General features: G+C 35.9%; 1 protein-coding gene across 3 annotated transcripts in view; it reads left to right on the top strand.

The window, feature by feature from the left end:
- Nucleotides 1-26,118, top strand: part of LOC144313759 (ankyrin repeat domain-containing protein 26-like) — a 115,191-nt gene that overhangs the window by 13,379 nt on the left and 75,694 nt on the right. For 2 of the 3 annotated variants that reach the window (XM_077896999.1, XM_077897000.1), the window contains 10 exons: nt 2,521-2,591; nt 5,207-5,240; nt 10,776-10,845; nt 14,314-14,368; nt 14,484-14,665; nt 18,173-18,302; nt 18,611-18,660; nt 22,643-22,736; nt 25,601-25,629; nt 25,721-25,793. In XM_077896999.1, coding sequence (XP_077753125.1) covers nt 2,521-2,591; nt 5,207-5,240; nt 10,776-10,845; nt 14,314-14,368; nt 14,484-14,665; nt 18,173-18,302; nt 18,611-18,660; nt 22,643-22,736; nt 25,601-25,629; nt 25,721-25,793 — 788 coding nt within the window. Of the gene's footprint in view, nt 1-2,520; nt 2,592-5,206; nt 5,241-10,775; nt 10,846-14,313; nt 14,369-14,483; nt 14,666-18,172; nt 18,303-18,610; nt 18,661-22,642; nt 22,737-25,600; nt 25,630-25,720; nt 25,794-26,118 lie in introns of those variants that run through there. The other variant, XM_077897001.1, reaches the window with a different exon arrangement.

The raw sequence follows: 26,118 nt of genomic DNA, 5'->3' as shown, positions 1-26,118 counted from the left end.
CTTGGAGGTACACTGTATCAGTTTAAGGAAGAAATGGGGAATATTTTTAAAATGACTTTATTTATTTATTCATGAGAGACACACAGAGAGAGCTAGAGACACAGGCAGAGAGGGAGAAGCAGGCTCCATGCAGGGAGCTCGATGTGGGACTCAGGCCCTGAGCCAAAGGCAGAGACGCTCAACCTTTGAGCCACCTAGGTGTTGCAAAATGGAGAATTCTTTTTAAAAACCCTCACCTATTGAGACAAGTGATCTCAGCATAGTTTCTTGTTCATCAAAGGATTTTAAATTAGCAACTTCTAATATAATACTCATGTGGAACAATAGGCTTCTTTATTGTTCCTTCATTTTAGCCATGGGGGTAATTTTCAAAGATGAACACTTGAACATGTTAGTGGTCAATTCTGTAGCAACAAGTGAGATGTTACCCTGATAAAATATATCAAATTAGGTGCTTAAATACTCTGAGTTCTTAAGGATGAAGTTATCTTTCTGTTATTTTAGAACGGTCCTCAAGCTTGCTATAAAATATGATGTAAAAGATGAACCATGAAATATACTCAGGCTTCTCTTTAGAAAGGTTTCCTTAAGATGTATATGGATGGACTGCAGAAGAATATGCTATTATTAATAGTTTTAATATATAAGTGTTTTCATTAAATGCTAGTCATTACTGTGCTACCTGCGTGGCTCAGCTGTTGAGCATCTGACTTGGACTCGGGGCGTGATCCCGGGGTCTGAGGATTGAGTCCCACATCTGGCTCCCTGCAAGGAGCCTGGTTCTCCCTCTGCCGATGTCTCTGCCTCCTCTCTCTCTGTAAGTCTGTCATGATTCAGTAAATAAAATTTTAAAATAAAGTGAAAATGACTTAAAAATGCTAGTTATTACTATACCAGGGTTTAAAATATGGTAAAATACTGTTACTTTCTATGTAACAGCTGAGAAGTTATAATTTGATTCAGGTAGTTTGGGGATGGCAGTGAGTTAGAGCCTATCATCACCCAGAAACAAAGCAAAAGGCTAGACTAGTTAGGAGTAGCAATGGGTGCAGGATTCTTTATGTCAGGACTCTTGAGACCTTTATCCTTAGGGATCCTCACTGTATCTGTTTCATTCCAACTATAACCCTTCTGCGTGGGGTACACATAATGTTACATCTGGGTGCTTTTAAAAAAGATTTTATTTATTTATTTGAGAGAGAGCACAAGTGAGGAGGTGCAGCGGAGAGAGAGGGAGAAGCCAACACTGCTGAGCTGGGAGCCTGACACAGGGCTAGATCCTGAGACCATGACCTGAGCCAAAGGCAGATGCTTAATCTACTGAGCCACCCAGGCACCTCATTATCTGTTTTTTCTAACTAGTTACCTGTGTCTTAAGATGTTCAGTTCAGTAGAAAACTCTATACTTTTCCTTGAGGGTTATGGCCTATACTTCCCCCCTTGAATTTTCCAAGAACATAAGGGCTTCCCTAATACCAGAGAGACATTCCTCCTTCATAAGCCATTTGGATGGAAAAAAGGACATGCTCATCATTCTGTGGTTTCCTTTGATTCTGTTCCTGCAGCATCACTATTGAAACTGGTTCTGCACTCTGATCATGATTGACTTTTACTCCCAGGATGCCCTTGCTGATCTTCATTCCTCAGTCCTCATGGTGATCCACACTTAGACTTCAAACTTACAACCTTTTTTAGTTTATTACATATGATTATGTGCTCAGCTGCTATTCCAAAGCACCGGCGTGCTGTTCTGGCAGCTGGGACTCCTGGCTTTAGCCCCATACACCCTTTCCTTCACACTCAAAAACCTTATGTGGAAACCATATGTTAGCCCAGACCTTCATGATGAATTATCCTTTGAGGATTTTGTTCGTCTTTTCTGCTAGCAGATTTTAGTTGTGACCATTCTAAGCTGTTAAAGACATTCAAATAATGCTACAGGAAGAGACTGGACTTTGCTTTCCCCCTTGTTCCTAGATCTATACCCCAAGCCTGCTTTAAATCCTGTGGAGTGCCTTTTCTTATTAGGTCATGGAAGGTCTCATATTGCCCTTCCCAGAGTAGTGGGCATCACCTTTCCTGAGAGGCCATGTTTTGGGTATAATATCTCATTAAATCCTCCTCTAACAACCTTGTAAACTAAGACAATAAGATTCCTATTTTAGAGGAAGACTTTGACTGGAAGAGAAGTGCCTGGTCCAAGAACAAATAGCTGTTGGTTATAGAGCTAGGACTTCAGGGTTTGAGACACTTTCCATTATGGCAAGCTCTTAGTTTACTGAGCTATAATGCCCTCAATTCATGACTAGTTGATCTTACTTTTGATTCTCCTTTAATTATAATTACATACTTAATAAAAGTTTTTAGAACTTATAAATTTTAAGTATCTATTGGGTAATTTAAGTTTTGATGTTAACTCTGATATTGTTTGAAATACTCAAGAATTTGGTACATTTGGTAAATGTCTTTCATATCAGTATTAAAAGAGTAACATTGTTTATCACTCTTTGTTATATGTAGCAGTCACCAACTAATTTCTGAACATAAAGAAGAAATGAAACCTGAAAATTCTTCACAAAGTCACAATCTAGGTATGACTTTTTAGAGTGAATTACATATGGTGGTCCTAACATAGATGAAGTCAGAGTAAGGAAGTTTTGATAATGAAAGAGCAATGAAAAAAAGAAAAGAAATCCAATGTGTAAATTGCATGGGTATTTTTTTCTTAATTTCTTTCTTAATAGTCTAGGATTCAGAATTATTTAAGAAGTTAATTGTAGGAAATATAAGATATGAGGCAATATTGTCTGAAAAAAATTCGTTATTTTAGTTTTTTTAAAGATTTTATTGATTTATGCATAAGAGACACACAAAAAGAGGCAGAGACATAGGCAGAGGGAGAAGCAGGCTCCGTGCAGAAGCCCGATGTGGTACTCAATCCCAGAACCTTGGATCACAACTTGAGCCAAAGGCAGTTGCTCAACCACTGACCCACCCAGGTCCCTTATTATTAGTTTTGATACCTAAAATCCCACATAGTATCTTTGTGTAAATAAGGAAAAAAAGATTTTTAAGTTAGTATGTTTTATGTTTCCTCTATAAACATTATAAAAAATTATACTTCTTATAAAAATGGATCTTTTAATTTTTACAAGTAGATTTCACTTCGCAAATATTATTACATAGTGATTTGTCTCATTAAAAAGGAACTATCCTTAAAACTGGAACTCTGCAATACCCTGCTGGTACTTTATAGAAATGGCAAACAATAAGAACTGCAAAACTTAGTGTGCAGCAGTACCAATGAGGTTGTTTTTTTAAAATGTAACTATAGTACGGAAGCCTGTTGAGAAGTGAGAAGAGTACATTATTTTACATGTTATATCAACACAATCTCACTATTAGTAACTTCATTTCTCTTAAGTCAAAATGTGAATTGTTGACTTAATAAAGACAATGTTTTCTCCTGTTTGTTGAATAATACCATAATTTTGTAGGAATAAGATACTCTACTGCCATTAGTTAAAAGATTATCATCATAAATATTCAAATAGGGCAACTTGGGCTCAACAAATTATAATCAAAGCACAAAAATGGTTCCCAGTAACAAAGATGTTAACATTGCTTCCTAGATGTGGGGCCTAGTACATTGTATGGTTTGAAATGTGGGAAGAAACCTTTAAGTTAGTGGATCTCTATCACAGAAATTCTGTAGGTTGGCTTTGGTTTTGCGTGTTATAGGAAACAAAGATGAAATAGAGTTTTGGTCTTTAAAGGTGCTCATAATAGAATAGAGCTATCTTTGTGTTGTTGTTGGTTTTTTTTGTAAGATTTTTATTTATTTATTCATGAGGGAGAGAGAGAAAGAGGTAGAGACACAGGCAGAGGGAGAAGCAGGCTCCCGCAGGGACCCTGATGTGGGACTCAATCCCAGGATTATAGGATCATGCCCTAGGCCGAAGGCAGGTGCTAAACTGCTGAGCCACCCAGGGATCCCCTAGCAGGTGACTTCTAATAGTGACTATAATGGCGATACCTGGGTGGCTTAGTCAGTTAGGCATCAACCCTTGGTGGGTCAGGTATGATCTCATGAGATGAAGACACACATTGTGTTGGGCATTGGATTCTGTGCTCACTGGGGAGTTGGCTTGAAGATTCTCTTTCTTTGCCCCTCCCCTCCACTCTTATACCCTCACTTGCATGCATGCTATCACTAAAATAAATAAATAAATCTTTTTAAAAAAACCAAATAGGCACTAAAACAATAGGGACCAGAATTGTTTTGATGGTTCAGTGATGTCATCAGTATTCCAGTTGTATCCTTTTCAGCTTTCGGTTGGCAGTATTTTTTCTCTCCTTTCCTTTCCTTTTTTTTTTTTGTTTTTTGTTTTTTGTTTTTAGATTTTATTTATTTATTCATGAGGGACACAGAGAGAGAGAGGTAGAGACACAGGCAGAGGGAGAAGCAGGCTCCATGCAGGGAGACTGATGTGGGACTCAATCCCGGGACTATAGGATCACGCCCTAGGCGGAAGGCAGGTGCTGAACCGCTGAGCCACCCAGGGATCCCCAAGAAAATATTTTAAAAATAGTTTATTTATTTATTTGAGAGAGAGATAGACAGACAGCAGAAGTGAGGTGGGAGGGCAGAGGGAGAGAGAAAAGCAGACTCCCTGAGGGTCTCCACCCAGGACCCCAGGAGCATGGCCTCAGCTGAGCTGAACTTTGTGATGAGGTGTTTCATCCTGAACTTAACAGTCTCTACTGAAAAGCTGGAGAAGTTCCGCTGTGTTCCAGCCAAATATGTATAGTCTGTTTTAACTGCTCCTAGTAGTGGAAGTCCAGAAAACTCATACTGTTTAAGTTTGCCATTGTCACTTTATGATAATGACTCTGCTAATGATACCATTTCCTGTCAGTCTCATGGGGTTTGGTTACAATAATGGTCATTAGAAACATTCACTTGTAGGTATCACATTCTGATAACTAGAATTCTTTTCTTGAATTTGGTAAATATAGAGGAGAAAATGAGATTTCTTAATGCATTAACTGCCTACCAATAGTACAATTAATATCCACTGTGGTGTGGTTTCCAGGTATGGTCCAAAGGAATACTTTTCAACAAGTCATCATCGGTCTTACACTTTTAATATTCTGTATTTTTCTACTGTTGATTTAAAATGTTTTTTGCTGCTTTCTTTACTAGTGGATAAGAATTCTGAAGAAGACTCTTTAAGCAGGTAGGATTTTTATGGATTTTTAAAAATTATGTGTTAACTAAGGGAGTGCAGAGAAAAGCATTTGTTGAGTGTTCTCTTCTGGGCTAGACACTATATTATGTGCTTAATATGTGTTATATAGTCATTGCAATAGTTTCACCAAGTAGCTGTGCTGTTATAGCCTACTTTTTATTAACTAGTCAGCTGTGGTTCAGGGAGGTGGATTAATTGACCCAGGATTCCATAGTTAATGAGTAGCAGACCCATGATTTGACTGTTAGCCTGTGTGGCTCCCACATCCATTCCTTTGTCCTCAGCAGCACTGGAATTAGGATACAGATCTTAGATCAACTCAGAAAGTCGAATTTCACTATGTGTTAACTCTGATTTAGAGTTTTCCTAAGAACCAGGCTAGTCCAAGCATTTTCCTAATATATTGGACACAACTAGTAATAACTAGAGGTAATTATTGCAGTGGTAACTAGTTTCTTGTTTTTACTGTCAAAGATTTTGGAGTGGATCTCAGTTACCTATGGCCACAGTAAGCAAGCCCTTTTACATAAGCAAGCCCTAGTGTGGCGAGTTCTTAGATTTAGTGCCGTCTGCTCCCCTTGAGATGAATGATTTTTCTGAGAGTGAAGGATACGTAATCTAGGTATAGACCATGTTACATTAATTAAATGTATCATCTATTTAGCAGATGTTTCTAAGCAATTGTCTATTTACTGACTTCTCAGTCTAATTTCCCCCTTTAGGCTGGCACATTTGATAAATTCTGTGAAGCTTTTTCTTTCTTTCTTTCTTTCTTTCTTTCTTTCTTTCTTTCTTTCTTTCTTTCTTTCTTTTTTTTTTTTTTTTTTTTTTTTTTGTAGAATTTTTTCTTTTTCTCCATGACTTTTCTATAGGCTTTACTTGATTTTTTTGTTAATTTTCTTCTCCAATTTTCTTGGTGTTTATTTTATTCCATTACTTTTTTCCATTTCTGCCAGCTAAGTATTCTGCATTTTTCTACAGACAAAAAGAAAAGCAGATAGAATTTCAGGGTTTTAAAGAATTTAGAGATGCGTTAATCAAAATACCCCCTGGCACAGTAACCCATGTTTAACATCCTTACCAAGTGGTTGTTGAAGTGGAGAATTTGAAACTCAAAAGGGATTAAAGTGACTTGCTTGGATTTGATACCGTGACAGAAATGAGGTTTAAGTTTAGATTTTTCCCCCTCTTTTTCTCATCTTGTAGGTGAATGTTTTAACCATAGAAAGATAGGGAGTGGGTCTACTGGGAATTAGCAGGGGAGGGCACGTTTCAAGAAGAACCACACTGGTTGAATAGGAATAAGAGTGTTAGAAAAGATGTCAGAATATTGGGGTTTATGACAAGATAGATACAGATGAATTACAAGAACGAAGGACACAAGATATTGGGTGTTGTTTAGAAAGGTATATTAAAATAGAGGGTTCCAGAGAGTCCTGAGCAGCTTTTTTATTTGTTGGTTTAATTGAAGGAACTAGCATACTTCAGGGTTTCTGTTGAGAAACATTAAAATCATTTGAGCCACTGGCAAGAGTGTTTACAGCAAATAGGAATGGGATATCACCGACTTCTACCCCAACTTACAGAAGGTGGCTTAGATCCTCTCAAATAATAGGGGAAAGGGAGATTCTGAAGTATATAGATGAATGGCCCAAGATAGTGGTCTTGTCATCGCTCCACCTCTTTTCCTAATTCTTGGTTGCCCATCCCATGTATGTGTAGGGTTTGGTGGAGTAGGACTGGCTGTCAGATCAATAACAGAGCTTCATCTGGGTAGTTGGTAAGATGCCTGCATTGAGATGACTGCTTGGATGACTCAGACTCCATTTAGCTGGTTCTCCAGGGGCAGGAGATAGCTCCTATTCTTGGTCATTTAGGCCTTTCCTTGTTTTGGGAGTCTGTGCCTTGGCAGGCTAAAGACTTAAACGTTGGAGAGTGCCACGGAGCCCTGCAGAGGAGTGTCCAGGAGTGGGAGCTCACAAAAAAGAAAATATTAGGCATTGTGTAGCGAAATAGAGGCACAGCTATCAGGACTGTTTTTATAGCAGTTTCTCTTCCTGGGTATCTGAGTGCCCTTGACGATTTTTAACGTCTTGCTAGTTTATGTAAATAAACTATGTAAATAAAGCAGGACTTGTGGAGGGGAAAAAGTTGAATTTTATAATTTTTAATCTTTCAATCGCTCCGGGAGTAATATTCCCACTAATAACATATACATTTGTTCTTTAACATTTGTTTGTTTGTTTATTTAAAATTTAAGTATAGTTGACACAATGTTATGTTAGTTTCAGGTGTACAGCATAGTGATTCAGCAGGTCCATATTGTTACCCCATGCTTACCACAAGTGCAGTTACTATGTGTTACTGCATAATGCTATTACAATACTATTGACTATATTCCCTATGCTGTACTTTTATCCCTGTGACTTACTATAACTGGAATTCTGAACCTCCCACTTCCCTTCACCCATTTTGTCAGTCTCCCACCCACTTCCTTTCTGGCAATACAGAATTCTCTGTATTTATGGGTCTGTTTTTGCTTTTTGTTTGTTCATTTGTTCTGCTTTTTTGATTCTACATATAAGTGAAATCATATAGTATTGGTCTACTTCTGTCTGACTTATTTCATTTACCCTCCAGGTAATCCACATTGTTGCAAATGGCAAGATTTAATTCTTTTTATCACTTAGTAATACTCCTCTGTGTGTGTGTGTGTGTGTGTGTGTATGTGTGTGTGTGTTATACATCTGTTGATGGACACAGGTTGCTTTCGTATCTTGGCTGTTGTAAATAATGCTGCAATAAACATTGGGGTACATATATCTTTTCAAATTAGTGTTCTCTTTTTCCTTGGGTAAGTAAGTACCCAGCAGTAGAATTACTGGATCATGCGGTATTCCTATTTGTACTTCTTCAGGGAACTCCATGCCGTTTTTCACAGTGGCTGCACCAATTTCTATCCGCATCCCCAGCACACGAGGGTTCCTTTTTCTCTGCATCTTCACCAACACTTGTTTTTTTGTGTTTTTGATTCTAGCCATTCTGACAGGTTTAAGGTGATAATTCACAGTGGTTAACTTTTGTATAATTAGCTTTCAAACATTTCAGAGAATTCTTTACCTGTCACACTTAGTTATGGGAACTAAGATATGGGGCCTTTACTGGATATTTCACAGGATAGGAGAGGTGAAAGCAAAATAGATAACTAAAACTTTTTTAAAAACAGAGGCCAAGGGGCACCTGGCTGGCTCAGCGGTTGAGCATCTGACTTTGGCTCAGGGCATGGTCCCGGGGTCCCAGGATCGAGTTCCACATTGGGCTCCCTCCATGGAGCCTGCTTCTCCCTCTATCTGTGTCTCTGTCTCTTTCTCTGTGTCTCTAATGAATACACAAGTAAAACCTAAAAAAAAAAAACAAAAACAAAAAACACTGAGGCCAAAGGGCGCCTGGCTGGCTCAGTCAGTTAAGTATCTGCCTTTGGCTTGGGTCATGATCTCAGGGTCCTGGGATGGAGCCCCACATCATGTGGCTCTCTGCTCAGTGGGGCACCTGCTTCTTTTTCTCCCTCTGCCTGCCTCTCTGCCTACTTGCACACTCTTTCTCTCTCTCTCTCCAATAAATAAATAAATAAATAAAATCTTTTAAAAAATAACAAGCCAAATTTTGAGAGACCTGTACTCTGACAAACTATAAAACTTTGGTGAAAGAAATTGAAGATGACACAAAGAAGGGGAACGACATTCTATGCTCATGGATTGGAAGAACACCTATTGTTAAAATGTGTATAGTACCCACAGCAATCTACAAATTTAGTGCAATGCCTATTAAAATCCAACAACATGTTTCACATAACTAGGGCAAACAAGCCTAAAATTTCTATGGAACCACTGAACACCTCAAATACCCAAAGCTATTTTGGAAAAAGAAAAAGATAACTGGAGGTCTCACTATGCTAGATTTCAAGTTATATTACAAACCTGTGGTAATATAAACACTATTGTATTGGCATAAAAATAGATGCAAAAATCAGTATAATAGTATAGAAAATCCAGAAATAAGCCCATAACTATGTCGTTAATCTTTGACAAAGCAGGAAAGAATATCCAGTGGTTTGAAGAGGCTGTGTCTTCAATAAATGATGCTGGGAAAACTGAATAGGTGTATGAAAAGAATGAAACAGGATCATTTTCTTTCACCATTTACAAAAATAAACTCACAATGGTTTAAAGATATAAATATGTCACATGAAACCATTTTATCCTTGAAGAGAGCACAGAGAATGATGTCTCTGGTATTAGCTGTAACAACATTTTTTTTGCTAAAAAAAATTTTTTTTTGGGGGGAGTTATGTCTCCTGAAGCAAGAGCAATAAAAGCAAAATAACTTTTGGGACCACATCAAAATCAAAAGCTTTTGCAGAGTGAAGGAATCAATCCACAAAACTAAAGGCAACCTACAGAATGGGAGAAGAAATTTGCATATGACATATCTGATAAAGGGTTAGTATAAGAATATAAAGAACTGATACATCTCAACACCCAAAACACAACCCAGATAATAAATGACCAGAAGACATTATACGTTTCCAAAGAAGATGTACAGTTGGCCAACAGACATATAAAAAGATCATCAGCATCACACATCATCAGGGAAATGCAAATTAAAACTACAGTGAGAGAGCACTGCACACCTGTCAGAATGGCTAAAATAAAAAACACAAGAAGTGTAGATGAGTATGTGGAGAAAAAAGGAACCCTGTTGCACTGTTGGTGGGAGTGCAAACTTGTACAGCCACTGTGGGAAACCATATGGAGGTTCCTCAAAAAGTTAAAAACAGAACTATCCTACAATCCAGTAATTGCACTACTGCATATTTACCCAAATGTGACAAACACACCAATTCAAAGGGATACATGCACCCCATGTTTTTACTGCAGCATTATTTGCAATAAACCGCCCAAGTGTGTGTGTTGATAGATTAGTGGATAAAGAAGTGGTATATATATACACAATGGAATATTGTTCAGCCATAGAAAAGAATGAAATCTTGTCATTTGTAATGACATGGTGGAGCTAGAGCATATTATACTAAGTGAAATAAGTCAGAGAAAGACAAATAACATATGATTTCACTCCTAAGTAAAATGTAAGAAACAAAATTAAAATGAGTGAAGGAGAAAAAAACGACAGACAAGCCAAGAAGCAGACTACTGTAGAGAAGAAACTGATGGTTACCAGGGGGGGTTGGTAGGGGAATGGGTGAAATAGGAGATGGGAATTAAGGAATGCACTTGTCATGATGAGCACTGGGTGATATATGGAATTACTGAATCCTTATATTGTATATATGAAACTAATGTAACACTATATGTTAAGGATACTGGAATTAAAATAAAAGCTTAACAAAAGTGAGGCAAAATTTTAATTATATCAAGAAACTTCATTTAATTAACAGCTGAACTTTTACTTAATTTTTTTAAAAAAGAAATGAACTTGTATTTGTTTTATATTTTTGCTCTAAAGTCTTTCCAGTAAACCAGATACTGATGATTCGTGGCCTTCATCAGATGGAGACTTAAGTTTTGGTACCAAGGTAAAGTACTCTCTTGTAAAATTAATTTTGCTGCTCTGAATTTAGTGTTGCATATTATTTACTCTTAAAATATAACAGTGGCTTGCCTCTTGTCATTTTATGTTTGTAATGGAAGGTTGTTCAGAACATTTTAGAGAAATCTGGCAAGCTGAAAATTTTTCTTTTTTTTATTTTTGTAAATCGGTGAAAAAATATATGCTCGAAATGTATAATGACAGCAAACTATTATTGGGAAAAGCTTTCCCATAATGGCGGAAAAATGACATTTGGTCAAGGATCAGAATTCTTACTGTTGTGAGTTTTAAATTATACTAATATTTGTTTGTTTATTTATTTATTTATTTCTAACATTACTTTTATAATACTCATGCCTAACTGAAATCTTTAGTGGATCCAATTATTGTAGTTTTTTTTCTTGGATACCTTTTTTGTTGGATATTTTTTATCTTAGTAGCATATAATTTTACCAAAGAGGACTGATTTCTCTATTTCTATCCTTTGTGTTACATTTAGACTAAAATAATAGAAATTGTGGAAATTCAGAGATTGTTTCTCACTATTTATATTGCAAAAGTATTCCACTGTGTTTTTGAAATAATTCCATTAAGGGTGTTGTTAACACTCTTTATCTAAGTGAAGAGTACAAGTTTTGCCTAAAATAATAATCGGCTCTACAAGCAGAGGCTTTTTATAACCACATGTAAAATGTCCATTTTCAGAAATCTTTTATATTACAGTGTTAAAAATATCTACTCATAGTCCTTGTGTCAGATTTTAAAATTTCAGATGCTTTATACTTATTTACATATTCTAAAATGAATAAGCTCCTGCATCATTTTACAGTAATAGATTATATTAGGAAACATAATTGTGCATCTCCTGAAATACCTAGAATAAGATCTTGCTTGGAAGAAGCAATTTAATAATTTTTTAATGTGAGTAAGTTTGCAGACAGATGGAATTCTGCATAATAGGATGTTATAAGTATTATGCATACTAAGTCATAAATATATAAATTTAAAAATTGTAGCTCAAATTTATATTTCCTTTTCACATTTAGGATTTACAAGCTAAATGAATTATGTTGAGGAAATAAATAAATAATTAAGAAAGAAAGTTATGTATTTTAGTACCCTCCAATTGTCAGCTTGGAATTTTAGATAAAACTTCCTTACCTTTTTGTTTTTTTAACCCCATCTATATTCCATTAGATATAGGCTTTCAAGGTATACATTTCTTCTTAGAATTCTCACTACCAATTCTTTTTCCATGTGGAAAGTTGATGTGTTAGAAACATTTCTTTTTCAATTTTTTTTCTCTCTCTAGTGATAATTTGTAGCTTCCAGGTTGTGCTAGATGACCACTAATTGAAAAATTTACTCTATAGTTAAAAAACTAAGGTTTTTTTTTTTTAAGATTTTATTTTTTATTTGTGAAAGATACACACACACAGAAGCATAGACATAGGCAGAGAGAGAATCAGGCTCCATGCAGGGAGCCCGATGTGGCATTCTATCCTGGAACTCCAGGATCACACCCTGGGCTGAAGGCAGATGCACAACCACTGAGCCATCCAGGCATCCCAAAACTAAATTCTTTATTACAATATTTATAAACAAATAACTGTAGAGTGAGACAAGTCAGTATTATTAGGGATATAGTATATAGTATAAACAAAAGTCTCAAACTTTTTTCAATTACATGTTATAAATATGTATAGTATATGTATGTTATATATAGAGGCTTTTCTTTATATTGTATATTTCTATATAGTGTATCCATTCATCTGTATTGTATATGTGTGTATGTATATATATATACTGAAAAATACCTACATTTTTTCCACAGCCTTTTTTTTTTCCCACAGGCCTTTTATTACTTATATTTTTCCTTGCCTTAAGCTCATGCTTGATTGAATGGTCGTGTCTTATGTTTTTCCTTTTTTCTTCTTCTCCCTCCACGTTTTTTTTTTTTAATGATTTTCCCCTACCCTAATTTTTCCTTACAGAAAAAAATACCATTTCTTTAGTCTGTTCTTTCTGTCCATCTCTTTCTATGTCCATTGTCAATATTTTTGGTTATGGCTTTCTCTTGTCTGTGTGTGTCTGTGGTTTTCATTCCTGAATCATTACCCCACAAGGCTTATTTTTTTTTCTCTTTCCTGAAGGAGCTGACTTTAAACAGTCATTTTCCCTTAGCATTTTGACAAACAAAAGCAACGTAAACTGTTTGTAATTCCAACTTGCCTAAATAAAATAAAACTAAATTTTAATATTTTCTAAGAGATAGTCATGCAACTATAAATCATGTATTTTTAAAATATAATAAAATAATTAATTTAAAAAAAAAGATTTTATTTATCTATCCATGAGAGAGACAGAAAGAGACAGAGACAGAGGCAGAGGGAGGAGAAGCAAGCTCCATGCAGGGAGCCTGATGTGGGACTCTGGGATCACACCCTGAGCCAAAGGCAGATGTTCAACCACTGAGCCATACAGGCATCCCAATAATGACATTTCTTAATGTTAGTTTTTTTGAATTTCAATTACCTAGGGATAAATTTTTATTTTAGGTTATTTTTGTAAAGAAAGTATTTTTAAAAATTTTAAATTCATTTTAATTAATAAATGGTGTATTATTAGTTTCAGAGGTAGAATTCAGTGATCCATCAGTTGCATACAACACCCAGTGCTTACTATTTCAAGTGCCCTGCTTAATGCCCATCACTTAATTACCCAATTGCTCCAACCCTCTCCCCTCCAAAACCCTCAGTTTATTTCCTATGATTAAGAGTCTCTTATGGTTTGTCTCTCTCTCTGATTTTTATCTTATTTTTCCTCCCTTCCCCTATGCAACTCTGTTTTGTTTCTTAAATTCCACATAGGATTGAAATCATATGGTATTTGTCTTTCTCTAACTAACATTTCACTTAGTATAATACTCTTTAGTCCCATCCATGTTGTTGCAAATGGCAAGATTTCATTCTTTTTGATGGCTGAGTAATATTCCATTGTATTTATACACACCGTATCTTCTTTATCCATTCATCTGTCAATGGGCATCTGGGCTTTTTTTGTAGTTTAGCTATTGTGGTCATTGCTGCTTTAAATGTTGGGGTGCTGGTGTCCTTTCAAATCACTATGTTTGTATCCTTTAGATAAATACTCAGTACTGCAATTGCTGGGTCATAGGATGGCTCTATTTTTAACTTTTTGAGGAAGACTTTGTATAATAATCAGTTAGGGGTAAGAAAAGTAACATTTTGGGACTATTAAATCTCTTATAATCTTCACCCCATGAGAAAATGTAGGTTAGTAAATGGCACAACTGAGATTTGAATCTGTATTTGAATGATCTCCAAAACCTGTGTTCTTTTTGTAATGGTGTTCATTTGGTAATGGTGAATATTACAGTTATTTTTATGAAATGTGATACTTGTAATCCTGAAAACTATCAATTTTTTTCTAGGCTGTCCCGAAACCAAACTTAAGAGAGCTAATGGCTGCTTTTCTGCGAGCCAAGAGTAAGCTATTTGAAGATTTGTGTTATTCACTGAGTTTTGTCCATTTTTGTGTTATTTAGTAATTTGAAGTTACAGATACCTTCATGTACTCTTTACTTTGTTTTTCACTAAATAGGGGCAAAATGTGGCATTGTGAGCCTAGAAGATAGACCTTTATTTGCTGAGAACAATTTTGCAAGTGAAGATAAGACTGAAACTCTTTGGAAACCATCAGTCAATGTCTCTGACTATTCTCCTCTTGCTTTTGTATCACCTGGAACTCCTCAAACGTCTTTAGCAATGCTTGGTGTTACAAAGGTAAGTTGTTTTGAATTTTTCCCCCATGTTTTTTCACATACCATCCTCTTGATATCCTTATAATGAAAAGAATCTTAGGAAGAAATGGAAGCCCTCAAGAATATAAGAGAAAACAGTGTAATAACAACAGAGAAGTAAGTACTGGGTTGAGATTTGTAACAGTTGGTGGGAATAAACAAATCTTAGGTATGCCATTATGGAAAGAAAGAAAGAATTAGAAAGCAACTGGAAAGAATAGCTAGATGGATGTGAAGATGAAGGAGGGAGTGTGGGGGAAGAATTCATTTAAGAAGGACAAGATGAATGTAAAGATAGAATAATTTAGAGAGATTATTATAAAAAAAAAAAAACCAGCAGTAGTGAGGCTAAGGGAGAACAGATACTGTATATTATAAAATATGATAGAAACTATTTTAAATGCAAATTAAGAAAAGAAAGTCAGATAAAAAAAATGCTCAGACTCTTCTGAATGACAGCTGGTTTTTATGAAGAACTGAAAGGAAATTTTATCCTTTTAAGTTTAATAAAGTATGATAGCCTGTATTTAATTTAGCAAAACTTGAGTTTATAGATAATGCATAGTGAAATCTGTTTTAAGCTGTAATCAGATTTATTATGAATTTTGAGTTTTGGCCAGTGTCTTTCTTGTGGTTTCTAATGAAACTTACTGTGTAGTATAATCTTGGCTGATTTTAGATCTTTTGAGAATAAAGAGAGGACATAAATAAGCATTTTATTTAGTCTTTTTATTAATTAAAACTGAAATTTTTTCTTAGCTAAGTTAGGTTCTTAATCTCTATCCATTAAATGAAAAAAAAAATTTTAAGCTTCAAGACTCTTAAAACAAAACTAAAAGACAACCTACAGAATGGGAGAAGATATTTGCAAATGACGTATCAGATAAAGGGCTAGTTTCCAAGATCTATAAAGAACTTATTAAACTCAACACCAAAGAAACAAACAATCCAATCATGAAATGGGCAAGGACATGAACAGAAATCTCACAGAGGAAGACATACACATGACCAACACGCACATGAGAAAATGCTTCGCATCACTTGCCATCAGGGAAATACAAATCAAAACCACAATGAGATACCACCTCACACCAGTGAGAATGGGGCAAACTAACAAGGCAGGAAACCACAAATGTTGGAGAGGATGCGGAGAAAAGGGAACCCTCTTACACTGTTGGTGGGAATGTGAACTGGTACAGCCACTCTGGAAAGCTATGTGGAGGTTCCTCAGAGTTAAAAATAGACCTGCCCTATGACCCAGCAATTGCACTGTTGGGGATTTACCCCAAAGATACAGATGCAGTGAAACGATGGGACACCTGCACACCGATGTTTATAGCAGCAATGTCGACAATAGCCAAACTGTGGAAGGAGGCTCTGTGTCCATCGAAAGATGAATGGATAAAGAAGATGTGGTTTATGTATCCAATGGAATATTAACTCAGCCATTAGAAACGACAAATACCCACCATTTGCTTTGATGTGGATGGAACTGGAGGGTGTTATGCTGTGGGAAATAAGTCAATCGGAGAAGGACAAACATTATATGTTCTCGTTCATTTGGGGAATATAAATAATAGTGAAAGGGAATAGAATGGAAGGGAGAAGAAATGGGTAGGAAATATCAGAAAGGGAGACAGAATATAAACACTCCTAACTCTGGGAAACGAACTAGGGGTGGTGGAAGGGGAGGAGGGTGGGGGGTGGGGATGAATGGGTGACAGGCTCTGAGGGGAGCACTTGATGGGATGAGCACTGGGTGTTATTCTGTATGTTGGCAAGTTGAACACCAATAAAAAAGAAATTTATTATTTAAAAAATGGTATTCGTTACAGAAATGAATACTTGTTCATATGTATATATACATATATATGTATATATGCATTTTTCTAAAGATTTATTTATTTAAGAAAGGGGAGAAGGGCAGAGAGAAGGAGAGAAGCAGACATCCTTCTCAGCGTGGAGCCTGATGTAAATAAAGCTCAGTGTCACAACCCTGACATCATAACCTAAGCTGAAATCAAGAGTTGAATGTTTAGCTAACTGAGCCATCCAGGTGCTCATTACTTGCCTATATTAATAAAAGTGTATTTTCTGTCCTAGAAAGTAATGTTGAAGTATATAATTGAAATATTGAATCCCATGGTTTTTCCCCCCTTCCTTTATTTTTATTTTGAAAATTTCAGAGTTTTATGTAGGTTGACATTAATTATATCAGGTTAGTATATTTTATAGATAACTATCTTTTTAACATCATGTGGTTTTCCTTAGTATTGTCATTTTTTTCCTACTCCAAATGTATTTATCTAAAACTTACTTTGTAAGTCCCCTGGGTGCTTCAAATTTGGTGAAGTCCCAGACTGAAGATATTATTTCTGACCCTTTCCTTTTCCTGACTTTGTAATCTGCTTGTCCTTTGTTTTCGCCATCCTAGTATATAGCACCATTGGAATACTGAAGCAAAAAAAATCCTGCACTCCAAGCTTCCCTAAAATTAGGTGACATCACATCCAGGTGACTGGAGTGGCTCACTTGGTTAAGCATCTGACTCTTAATGGTGGCTCAGGTCATGATCTCAGGATCCTGGCATTGAGCCCTGTGTTGGGCTCTGTACTGAGTGGGGAGGCTGAATGGGAAGAGGATTTTCTCTCTTCCTCTTCCTCTGCCTCTCCCCCTGCATGGACACACACTCTCTCTTTCTCTCAAAAAATAAATAAATGAATAAATCTTTTTAAAAAATCACCACATCCAGTCACCCCACCACATTCAGTATCTTGTACCTGCTTATAATTTTTCACATCTTATTACTGTAATTCACTTTCTCACCTATAATTTTGAAATACTCTTCTCTTTTGGTTCCTTTATGTTCATCTTTACATTGATACTGGAGTTATATTTCTAAAATATATTTGTGATGATGTAACTCCTCTGCTTATTTAGTGGATTCCCCATTACCTGAAGGAGACAGTTCATATCCTAACATGACCCCTGTCTTTTTTGGTTCAATCCTGATTTTCCAATTATATCTCTTTACCCCATTCCCAATAATTGTGTCCTAGTTTTGCCACATTCTGAGCTATTGTCACTTACTATGTTATTTCCTGCTTCTCCTTTTGATCATTCTACCTTTGCTAGAATGCCCTTCACACACTCCTTTATACTTTGTCTTTGAAGATACAGCCTTATCTTCGCAGCATTTCTTGATTTCCCATATGCATTTTTTTTCTCCTTGTGCCTTCACTGTACTTTATTCACTTCACTTGTAGAACTAGTGAATGATCCTCTTCTGTTCTTATTTATTTTCATCCATCTGTACCCCTACTAGCCTATAGGGCAGACTCCATGATAGTGCCTATGACTTGACAGATATGGTATGTATTTGTCTTTCTGAGGAGTGAGTAAGTGAATTAATGTGATGTTTTTTGATGTTGGAGTGGTTTTTTTTTGTTTTTTGTTTTGTTTTGTTTTGTTTTTGGTGGTGTTCATATAGGAAGGAGCAACGAAGCCAGCAATTGAAAAAAAGGACAATGGTATTGATATTATTGAAAGTGCTCCACAAAAGCAAACAGTTAATGACAATTTGACTTCTGCTGATAGAGCACACAAAAATAATACAAGTGGTAAGTCAGTGAAAATCTATGAGTTTTTTTCTATGCTTACATGCTTGTATAAAACAATATGAAAGTATGTAGATCCAAATATGTTATCCATTTCATTTCATTAAGTGAATTTTCTTTTGCTATCTTTCTAAGTATCCCAACTACTACCAACTTTTTCTTCCTGAAAATGCTTCCACCCTCTGAAAAATCTTATCTCCTAATACTTTTATTTTATTAAAATATTTGTGAATGGGGATAGGCTTGTATATGTGTTTAGAATTCATAGTAATACATGTTCTCATTAATGTATTTGTGACTATATTTTACAGATAGGATGTCAGCTTTAGAGCGAGAAGATAGTTCACCTTGGGATTCTGAGGTACTGTCTTCTTATTATTTTAAAATATAAGCATTGAGTGATGTTATAAAACCAATGCTTAGACTTTACACTCTCATCTCTGCATTTGCCAATAAAAACTAATTCCTTATACTTTTTACCTGTATTTGATAATTATGTGCTAAATATAATACTACAGTTCTGCTAATTTGCAAGCTTAACTTAGTGAAAGGTGTGTAGTAGTATTGCAGAAAACTGAGCTTAGAAGTGTTAAGGAATCGGGATGCCTGGGTGGCTCAGTGATTGAGCATCTGCCTTATGCTCTGGGCATGGTCCTGGAGTCCAGGGATTAAGTCCCACATCAGGGTCTCTGTGGTGAGCCTGCTTCTCCCTCCGCCTGTGTCTCTGCCTCTCTCTGTGTCTCTCATGAATAAATAAAATCTTTTTTAAAAATGTGTTAAGGAATCCTTTCTAAAAATATTCCATCCAGTTACTCATGAGAGACACACACACAGAGAGGTAGAGACACAGGCAGAGGGAGAAGCAATCTCCCCACAGGGAGCCCCATGGAGAACCCAATCCGGGGACTCTGGGATCACACCCCAAACTGAAGGGAGATGCTCAATCCCTGAGCCACCCAAGCATCCCAAGTTTGGGTTTTGAAGTTATCTAAAAAGCTAAAGAATTACTCTAGGTCAACCTATGGTGAAATGTATGATTCTGTGGTGTATATGGATGTGCAAAACTTCTAATGAGATCTAGAGAGAGTTTGGATTATAGTTTTATATAAATATATAAAAATATATATAATATACATTATGTTTATATATTAAATATATTATATTAATATATTTTTATATTTTATATAATTTCTATATCCTTTTATATAAGGCATATATATTTATATATAGTTTGTGTATTATGTGTAATATATATTATATCACATTTTATTTATCAAATATATATTTAAAGATTTATTTAAAGATTTATTTAAAGATTTTATGTATTTATTTATTTATTGAGAGAGAGTGAGCAAGTGGGAGGGAGAAGGAGACACAATCTGAAGCAGACACCACTCTGAGCACAGAGCCCATCACAGGGCTTGATTCCATGACCATGAGATTATGACCTGAGCTGATACCAAGGGTTGGATGCTCAACCAACTAAGCCATCCAGGCACCCTAAAAGTATTATATTTGGATTGTCAGGTAGATCTACAAGGAGCATTGGGAGTATAATAACAATGTGGTTTAGTGGTGCTTTATTCATTTATTTTTGTAAAGATTTTATTTATTTATTTATTTATTTGAGAGGGGGGGTGAGCATGAGTGGGAAAAGGGGTAAAGGGAAAGGGAGAAGCAGGCTCCCCACTGAGCAGTGAGGCTGATGACTTGGGGCTTGATCCCAGAACTGACTCAGCCATCAAGCCCTCCCTGGTTTAGTGGTATTTTAAAAGGTAAAAACATTTTGGATAGTTAAAATAGCATGCACTTCATATCTTTGTGGCAGCCCTACTTAGAGTAACATAACTATAAAGTAATGATGACCTATTCTAAGGTGACAACTATGGAAGAAGGTAAAAAGGGCCTATCTATGTCTTAGTAGAGGCAGCTGCTCTACAGTGGCATGAGCACTGTATTTGAAGTCAAAAGATGTGCTACCATCTTGGTTCTGTTACTTATTAGCTGTAGGATCTCAGAAAAACTTGTTTAACCTGTTTGAATGTCAGTGACCTCATTCATAAAAATGGTACTAATACCTACCTCTCAGGTATGTGTCATAACCAAATGTGGTAACAAAGGTGAAAGCACTTTGTAAAGCTGTAAAGAATGCTCTAGAAATATAAGGCAAAAGTGATCACAGCAGTATTTTAGTGACTTACTAAATATAGAGGGCATGTTTTATAAATGTGAAATTTCTGAGGACAGTAAAATGGCAAGTGTTAAGAAAAGAATGGGAAAGTTAGAGTGGACAGGTGGATTTGTAATTTGGGGTATGTTAAGTTTCAATAGCCTGTGATTAGAGACGTTGAGTTGGCCCTTGAGCAAGATGGGCTTGAACTGTCTGTCCACTTACAGATGCTTTTCGATACAGTACTTTCTTAATGTAGCTTCCCTTCCTTATGATTTTCTTAATAACCTGTTCTTTAGTTTATATTTAAGAATACATTGTATAATACCTATCATATACAAAGTTTGTTCATTGACTTCATGTTATTGGTAAGGTCAACATTAATTTATAATTTACTTGACTTCCATGCTCAGTTTACAGTCAGTGGCCAAATGAGGGTTAAAAAGTAACTTAGATCTAGAGAACATATATATGAGTCTTTTATTTAAATGTTTTGGTTTTTCATATATACGTTTCCTATTTTTAAGTCTAATTGCTCTTAAAGTAGGAAATTCAATAGGAGATGAGTAGTTAAGTTTTTGGGGAATCAAGTCATTTGTGAATATTTGACTGTGTGGCCTTCAACACCCTCAGCCCTTGCATTCTTCAAGCATAGTGATTTGGTACTTAGACCTTCTCAGTGAGATGAGGATGATGATTATTTTTTAGAGAGAGAGAGAGAGCACATGTGTGAGCAGGTGGGGAGGGGGAGCAGAGGCAGAGGGAGAGGGAGAGAGAGAATCCTATGTTGGCTTCAAGCTCAACACAGAGCCCCAATGTGGGATTTGATCTCATGACCCTGAGACCATGACCTGAGTTGAAATCAAGATTTGGATGCTCAACTGACTGGCCACCCTGGCACCCCCTCAGTGACATGATTTTCACTGCTTCACAAATACATTTCTGTTACTGAATACTAACTATGACCAGGCTGTACAGGGTGTAGTGGTAGGAGCAGAAAAATTAGGAAACAATGATCCATTTTAAGTCACTATCAGTGTTTCATATAAAAAAATGGAAACGTTAGTTTAGGAATTTTGGAGGCGTTTGTATTTAGGATGGGGATGAGAATGGGAGTGGAATCTTGGTAGTCAGAAAAAAATCTCTCTGAGTGTGGCCAGAGCTGCCAAGTGAAGGATGGGAAGGACCAGTCGCAAGAATGTCTTGGAGAAGGACATTCTGGACAGAGAGAACCATGGAGCACATCTGTTCATCATTTCACTCTAATGTCTTAGAATAACCAGGAAGCAGGAAGACCCACCCCGTTGTTATAACAATTGATATTTTTGAGTGTAGAAAAGAAAATGTGCATACTAAAACAAATGCCTGGTACCTTTTAGGTGATTAATCAATAAATGTTCTTTTTCTGTGTGTGAGTAAAATGAAAGAAGTTTATTAAGTAAAGATATAGAGAAAGCTCTTAGGAGTGAGAGGGGTCCCAACAGGTTTGGCCTCAATAAATGTTCTTATTCTTCCCTTCTGAAAGCTTACTATACTTTTTGAAACATTTCATACCTATATCTAAAATTTTTTGCTACTATTTAAACATAATTTCAAGAAAAGTTTTTCTTCCTACTTTGCCATTTCATTCAACCATTTTTCCTACCAATAAAAATTCCAAGCCTTTGTTTATCTAAATGAAGCACCAGCTTCCACAGTGTTCTATTTCTACTCAACATGGTGTACTCCAAGGTTTATTATCATGCCAAGTATCTTATTTTAACACTAAAAAACTTTCTGCCATTAGGAACAGTTTAGATTTATAGCAAATATACTTATTAAAGAATTTGTTTCAATACATAGTTTTACTGTCCTTTTGTTCTGGTGGAGAATGCAAAGTAGAGTCAGGTGTTTTGTTATTTCCTTGTTGAAATGTACGTATAAGTCAGTCTTCTTGTCTGTGAAAGTATTTACTCTGGCCTTCCATGTTCATTTTAGAGTTAATGGCCAAATGAAAACTAAAAGGCACACTTAATCTAGAGAGCATAGATGAGGTTTTTAAATGTGTTGGTTTTCAATACATGCTTTTCCTATTTGTAAGTCTGATTGCTATTAAAGCAGAGCATTCAAATATTTTCTTAGAAAAGGACTAGGAAATTTTTATGCAACTCATTATTGATGTTAATTTTAACAGAGTATTTCTGCAAGTCTTCCAAAGAAATCTGTTGATTGTTTACCTGGAGGTGCAGATCAACAAGGGCAAAGTATATTAAATGAACAAGTAGAAGGTAAGAATTGTATTTTATAAAAAGTCATTTGATAGAATGTTGATTCAAAACAGAAATTCTGATGTATCCTAATATCCAAAGAAAATCACCTATTAAATGTGTAGAAAGGAGAAAGATGTGAAAAGGAGGTAAGTTCTATATTTTATCAGGTGTCAGCTACAGATTAAATTGAGAGTACCACTAAAGGAGCTAAATTACTTGTTCCATTTCCAGGTATTCCAAGACCTAAGGAATGTCTGGAAATAGTTGGAAAAGAGCAAAGAGGGAATGATGAGAAAGGCTGAGTGTACAGGGAGTAAATGGATGAAAATAAGTAACACTTTATAATGGAAGGTGGTAAAATAAAAGAATTCTTTTAAAAGGAGAAGCAAACTATTTGAAATGTGGGGATAATATCAAGTGAGTTTCCAGTACCAAAACTTGTCAGAGTAGTAAACCAAAATTTTCCCACCCTTAACAGTTTTTCTCACTGTTGGGAAGACATTAAGGATTGACTTAGCTGATTATGCAGAGCTATGTCCTAGTCAACTATAAATGTATATATGTTAGGGGTGCCTGGGTGGCTTAGTCAGTTGAAGGTCTGCTTTTGGCTTGGGCCATGATCCCCGGGACCTGGGATGGAGCCGTGCTGAGCTGGGAGCCTGCTTTTCCCTCTCCCTTTGTCTGCTGCTCTGCCTGCTTGTGCATGCTCTCTCTGTGTCAAATAAATGAACACACCTTTCAAATAAATAATTATGTGTACCTTAATGTCATATAAAATGGTGGTACTTCATAAGTTAGTATCATTTAGTGCAAAAAAAGAGAATTGGAAGGAAAAAGAGAGCAGGGTCAATTAGGGGGAGATCAAGGAAGCTTTAGCCCTGATAAAAAGTCCATTAGAACATTTGTGACTTTTAATACATTTTCAGTTTTGGAGAATTGTTAGTGACGAACTTGAGGCTTGATATTTGAAGGTTAAGGTAAAGGAATGCGGCAGCAGATTCAGTGTGGACCAGAATTTTGCAAATTGTAGTGAATCACCTGAGACCTTGTTAAAAATGCACACCATGAACAGCAGGTCTGGAATTCTGTGTTTTGACCTCTCAGATGATGCCAGTGTCGGTGGTCCTTGGGTCATGTGCTCAGTAGCATGGAAGTAGACTTCCCTGTAGAGAAATCTGGAAAGGCTCTTGGATATTTCAAGACATAACAGGATCAAGGAAAAGCATTATTTTCTTTTTATTTCTCAACATGGAGATACAGAAATAGAAGGTATAAATGCAAGGTATTATTGCTAAACAAAGAGGAAAGAAGTGGTGGAGAATATCCATAAAAAGATAGTAAAAGCAAAAAGAATCAAGACCATAGACCAGAAATTACCTTTTAAAAAGATTTATTTATTTATGTTAGAGAGAGTCAACGAGCAGGGAGGGGGCAAAGGGAGATGGGGAGAGAGAGAGAGAGAGAATCCTTAAGCAGACCCCTGATGAGTGAGGAGCCTACCATGGGACTAAATTCCAGAACCCTGAGATCATGACCTGAGCTGAAATCAAGAGCTGGACACCCAACTGACTGGGCCACACAGGTGCCCCCAGAAATTACTTTTGAAGACAGGGGATAGTGAAGGGAAAGAGAGGAAAAAAGAAAGTTATGTTAGTTAGGGAGTTTTGAAGTTGGTGAGGAAACTCTAGAGCATTCATTTTAGATAGCTTGAGTTTATTTGTACTGAAACAGGTTAGATCACAGCTGCTCAACAAAGAATACTGAGAGCAAATGGAGCTAGACTTGGGATAAACATAGCCACCATTCATCTTTCTCAAATCTACTGGATCTCAAAGATATATGTTACATTGATAATCATTATTCAAGTGAGATTAATTTGAATATGGAAGCATGGGTGTTTTTTTAAGATAGCTAATTTTGGGGGGTGACAGCTGTTTCAAACAAACCTCTTCAAGACTGACATGGTCTACCAAATCAGACTGATTTTGGAAACACAAGAAATGATAGAGTCCATTCATTAAATGCTAAAATTGTTACTATCAGTAAATATGACACTGATTTTGAAATACAGATTTCTAGTATCTAAAAATTTGGTGGCAATTAAATTGATTTTTCTCATTTTGGTAGTCATAGTTCCATATTGAAAGCTTATTATACATTATTTCTTAATGTGTTTTATATACCTTCTTGCGTGCATGGGTCAAGAAACTTTAAGATGGCTAAATTAGAGGATACAAGAAATGTAGGCATACCAGTGGCCCACATGGGTATAGACAAAAATGAATACTTTTATTAACTATTATCCTACAAGTATATCCAGGCTGATCAATTCATAACACTTTCTCCAATGAAAAATAAATTATGCATTCAATTGAACTGTCATCATAACTGTGTACTGCTTAAATTATGGGACAAATTGAAGAACATGGCAAATACTTGTAGTAGAATGGTATCAATGATTCTGCCATACTGCAATCAGGATGTACTGTTGCATTCTACCATCAGCTTTCACATTTATCCTCTCAGTCATCATTTGTTCCTCTGATTAAAGATTGCTTTTCTCCCCCATCAATCAGCATGTTCACGTTGGTATATGTGCAACATTTAGTGATTTCATTTGAAACATCATCTTACTTTTGAAATCCTAACTGCATGTTATGTTGAACATATATTTCTGTTTTTTCCAATATTTATAATGGGTTCTTATTTCTTTCTTGTGCTGTCTTAACCCACTTTCCTATCTCTAGAAACAAAAGATCAAAACCAAATGTAATCACTTTCAAAGCCAAGCATGAGGATTCATTCACCTTAATATTAACTGCAGGAATGTATAGTTGCCTTTCATATTTACGTATAAACTACATGTCCCTTTTGCATTTTAGAATCTCCTGGAAAAGATCTTCATTGGAAGGTAAAGCTTATGTATTTTTATTTTGAATTTCTAACTACAGATTGTATGAAATATACATTGTCTTAATCATATTGTTTCAATACCCTTCCAGTCTACCACTGAAGTGAAAGATTCTGTTACTAATGAAGCAGTAGCAGGGAAAGATCAACAAATGTCCAGATCAGGTAAATTTTACAGTACAAATTTAACTGTGGGAAGAAGTACACTAAAATATTTGGAATGCCCATAATCTTCTTATACCAAATTCTTGTGTGTGTGTGTGTGGCAATTTTTTTTTAATTTTTATTTTTGTGTGTGTGTGTGTGTGGCAAATTTAATTGAAGGATTTGACATAAATAAGGTAGGTGTCATTGCTGATATCCATGTTTGAACAAAAGATATTTACAAACATAAGAGAAAGAGATTTTAAAAATGTAAGCTTTAGCTCAAGTTTCTACTTTTAAGTTTTGAAATCCTAATGTTCCCAGTTTGGAATTCCTTTACTTCTTT

Source organism: Canis aureus, chromosome 5 (assembly GCF_053574225.1).
Source record: "Canis aureus isolate CA01 chromosome 5, VMU_Caureus_v.1.0, whole genome shotgun sequence".
NCBI lineage: Eukaryota > Metazoa > Chordata > Mammalia > Carnivora > Canidae > Canis > Canis aureus.
This window is presented reverse-complemented; position numbering and strand designations above follow the sequence as displayed.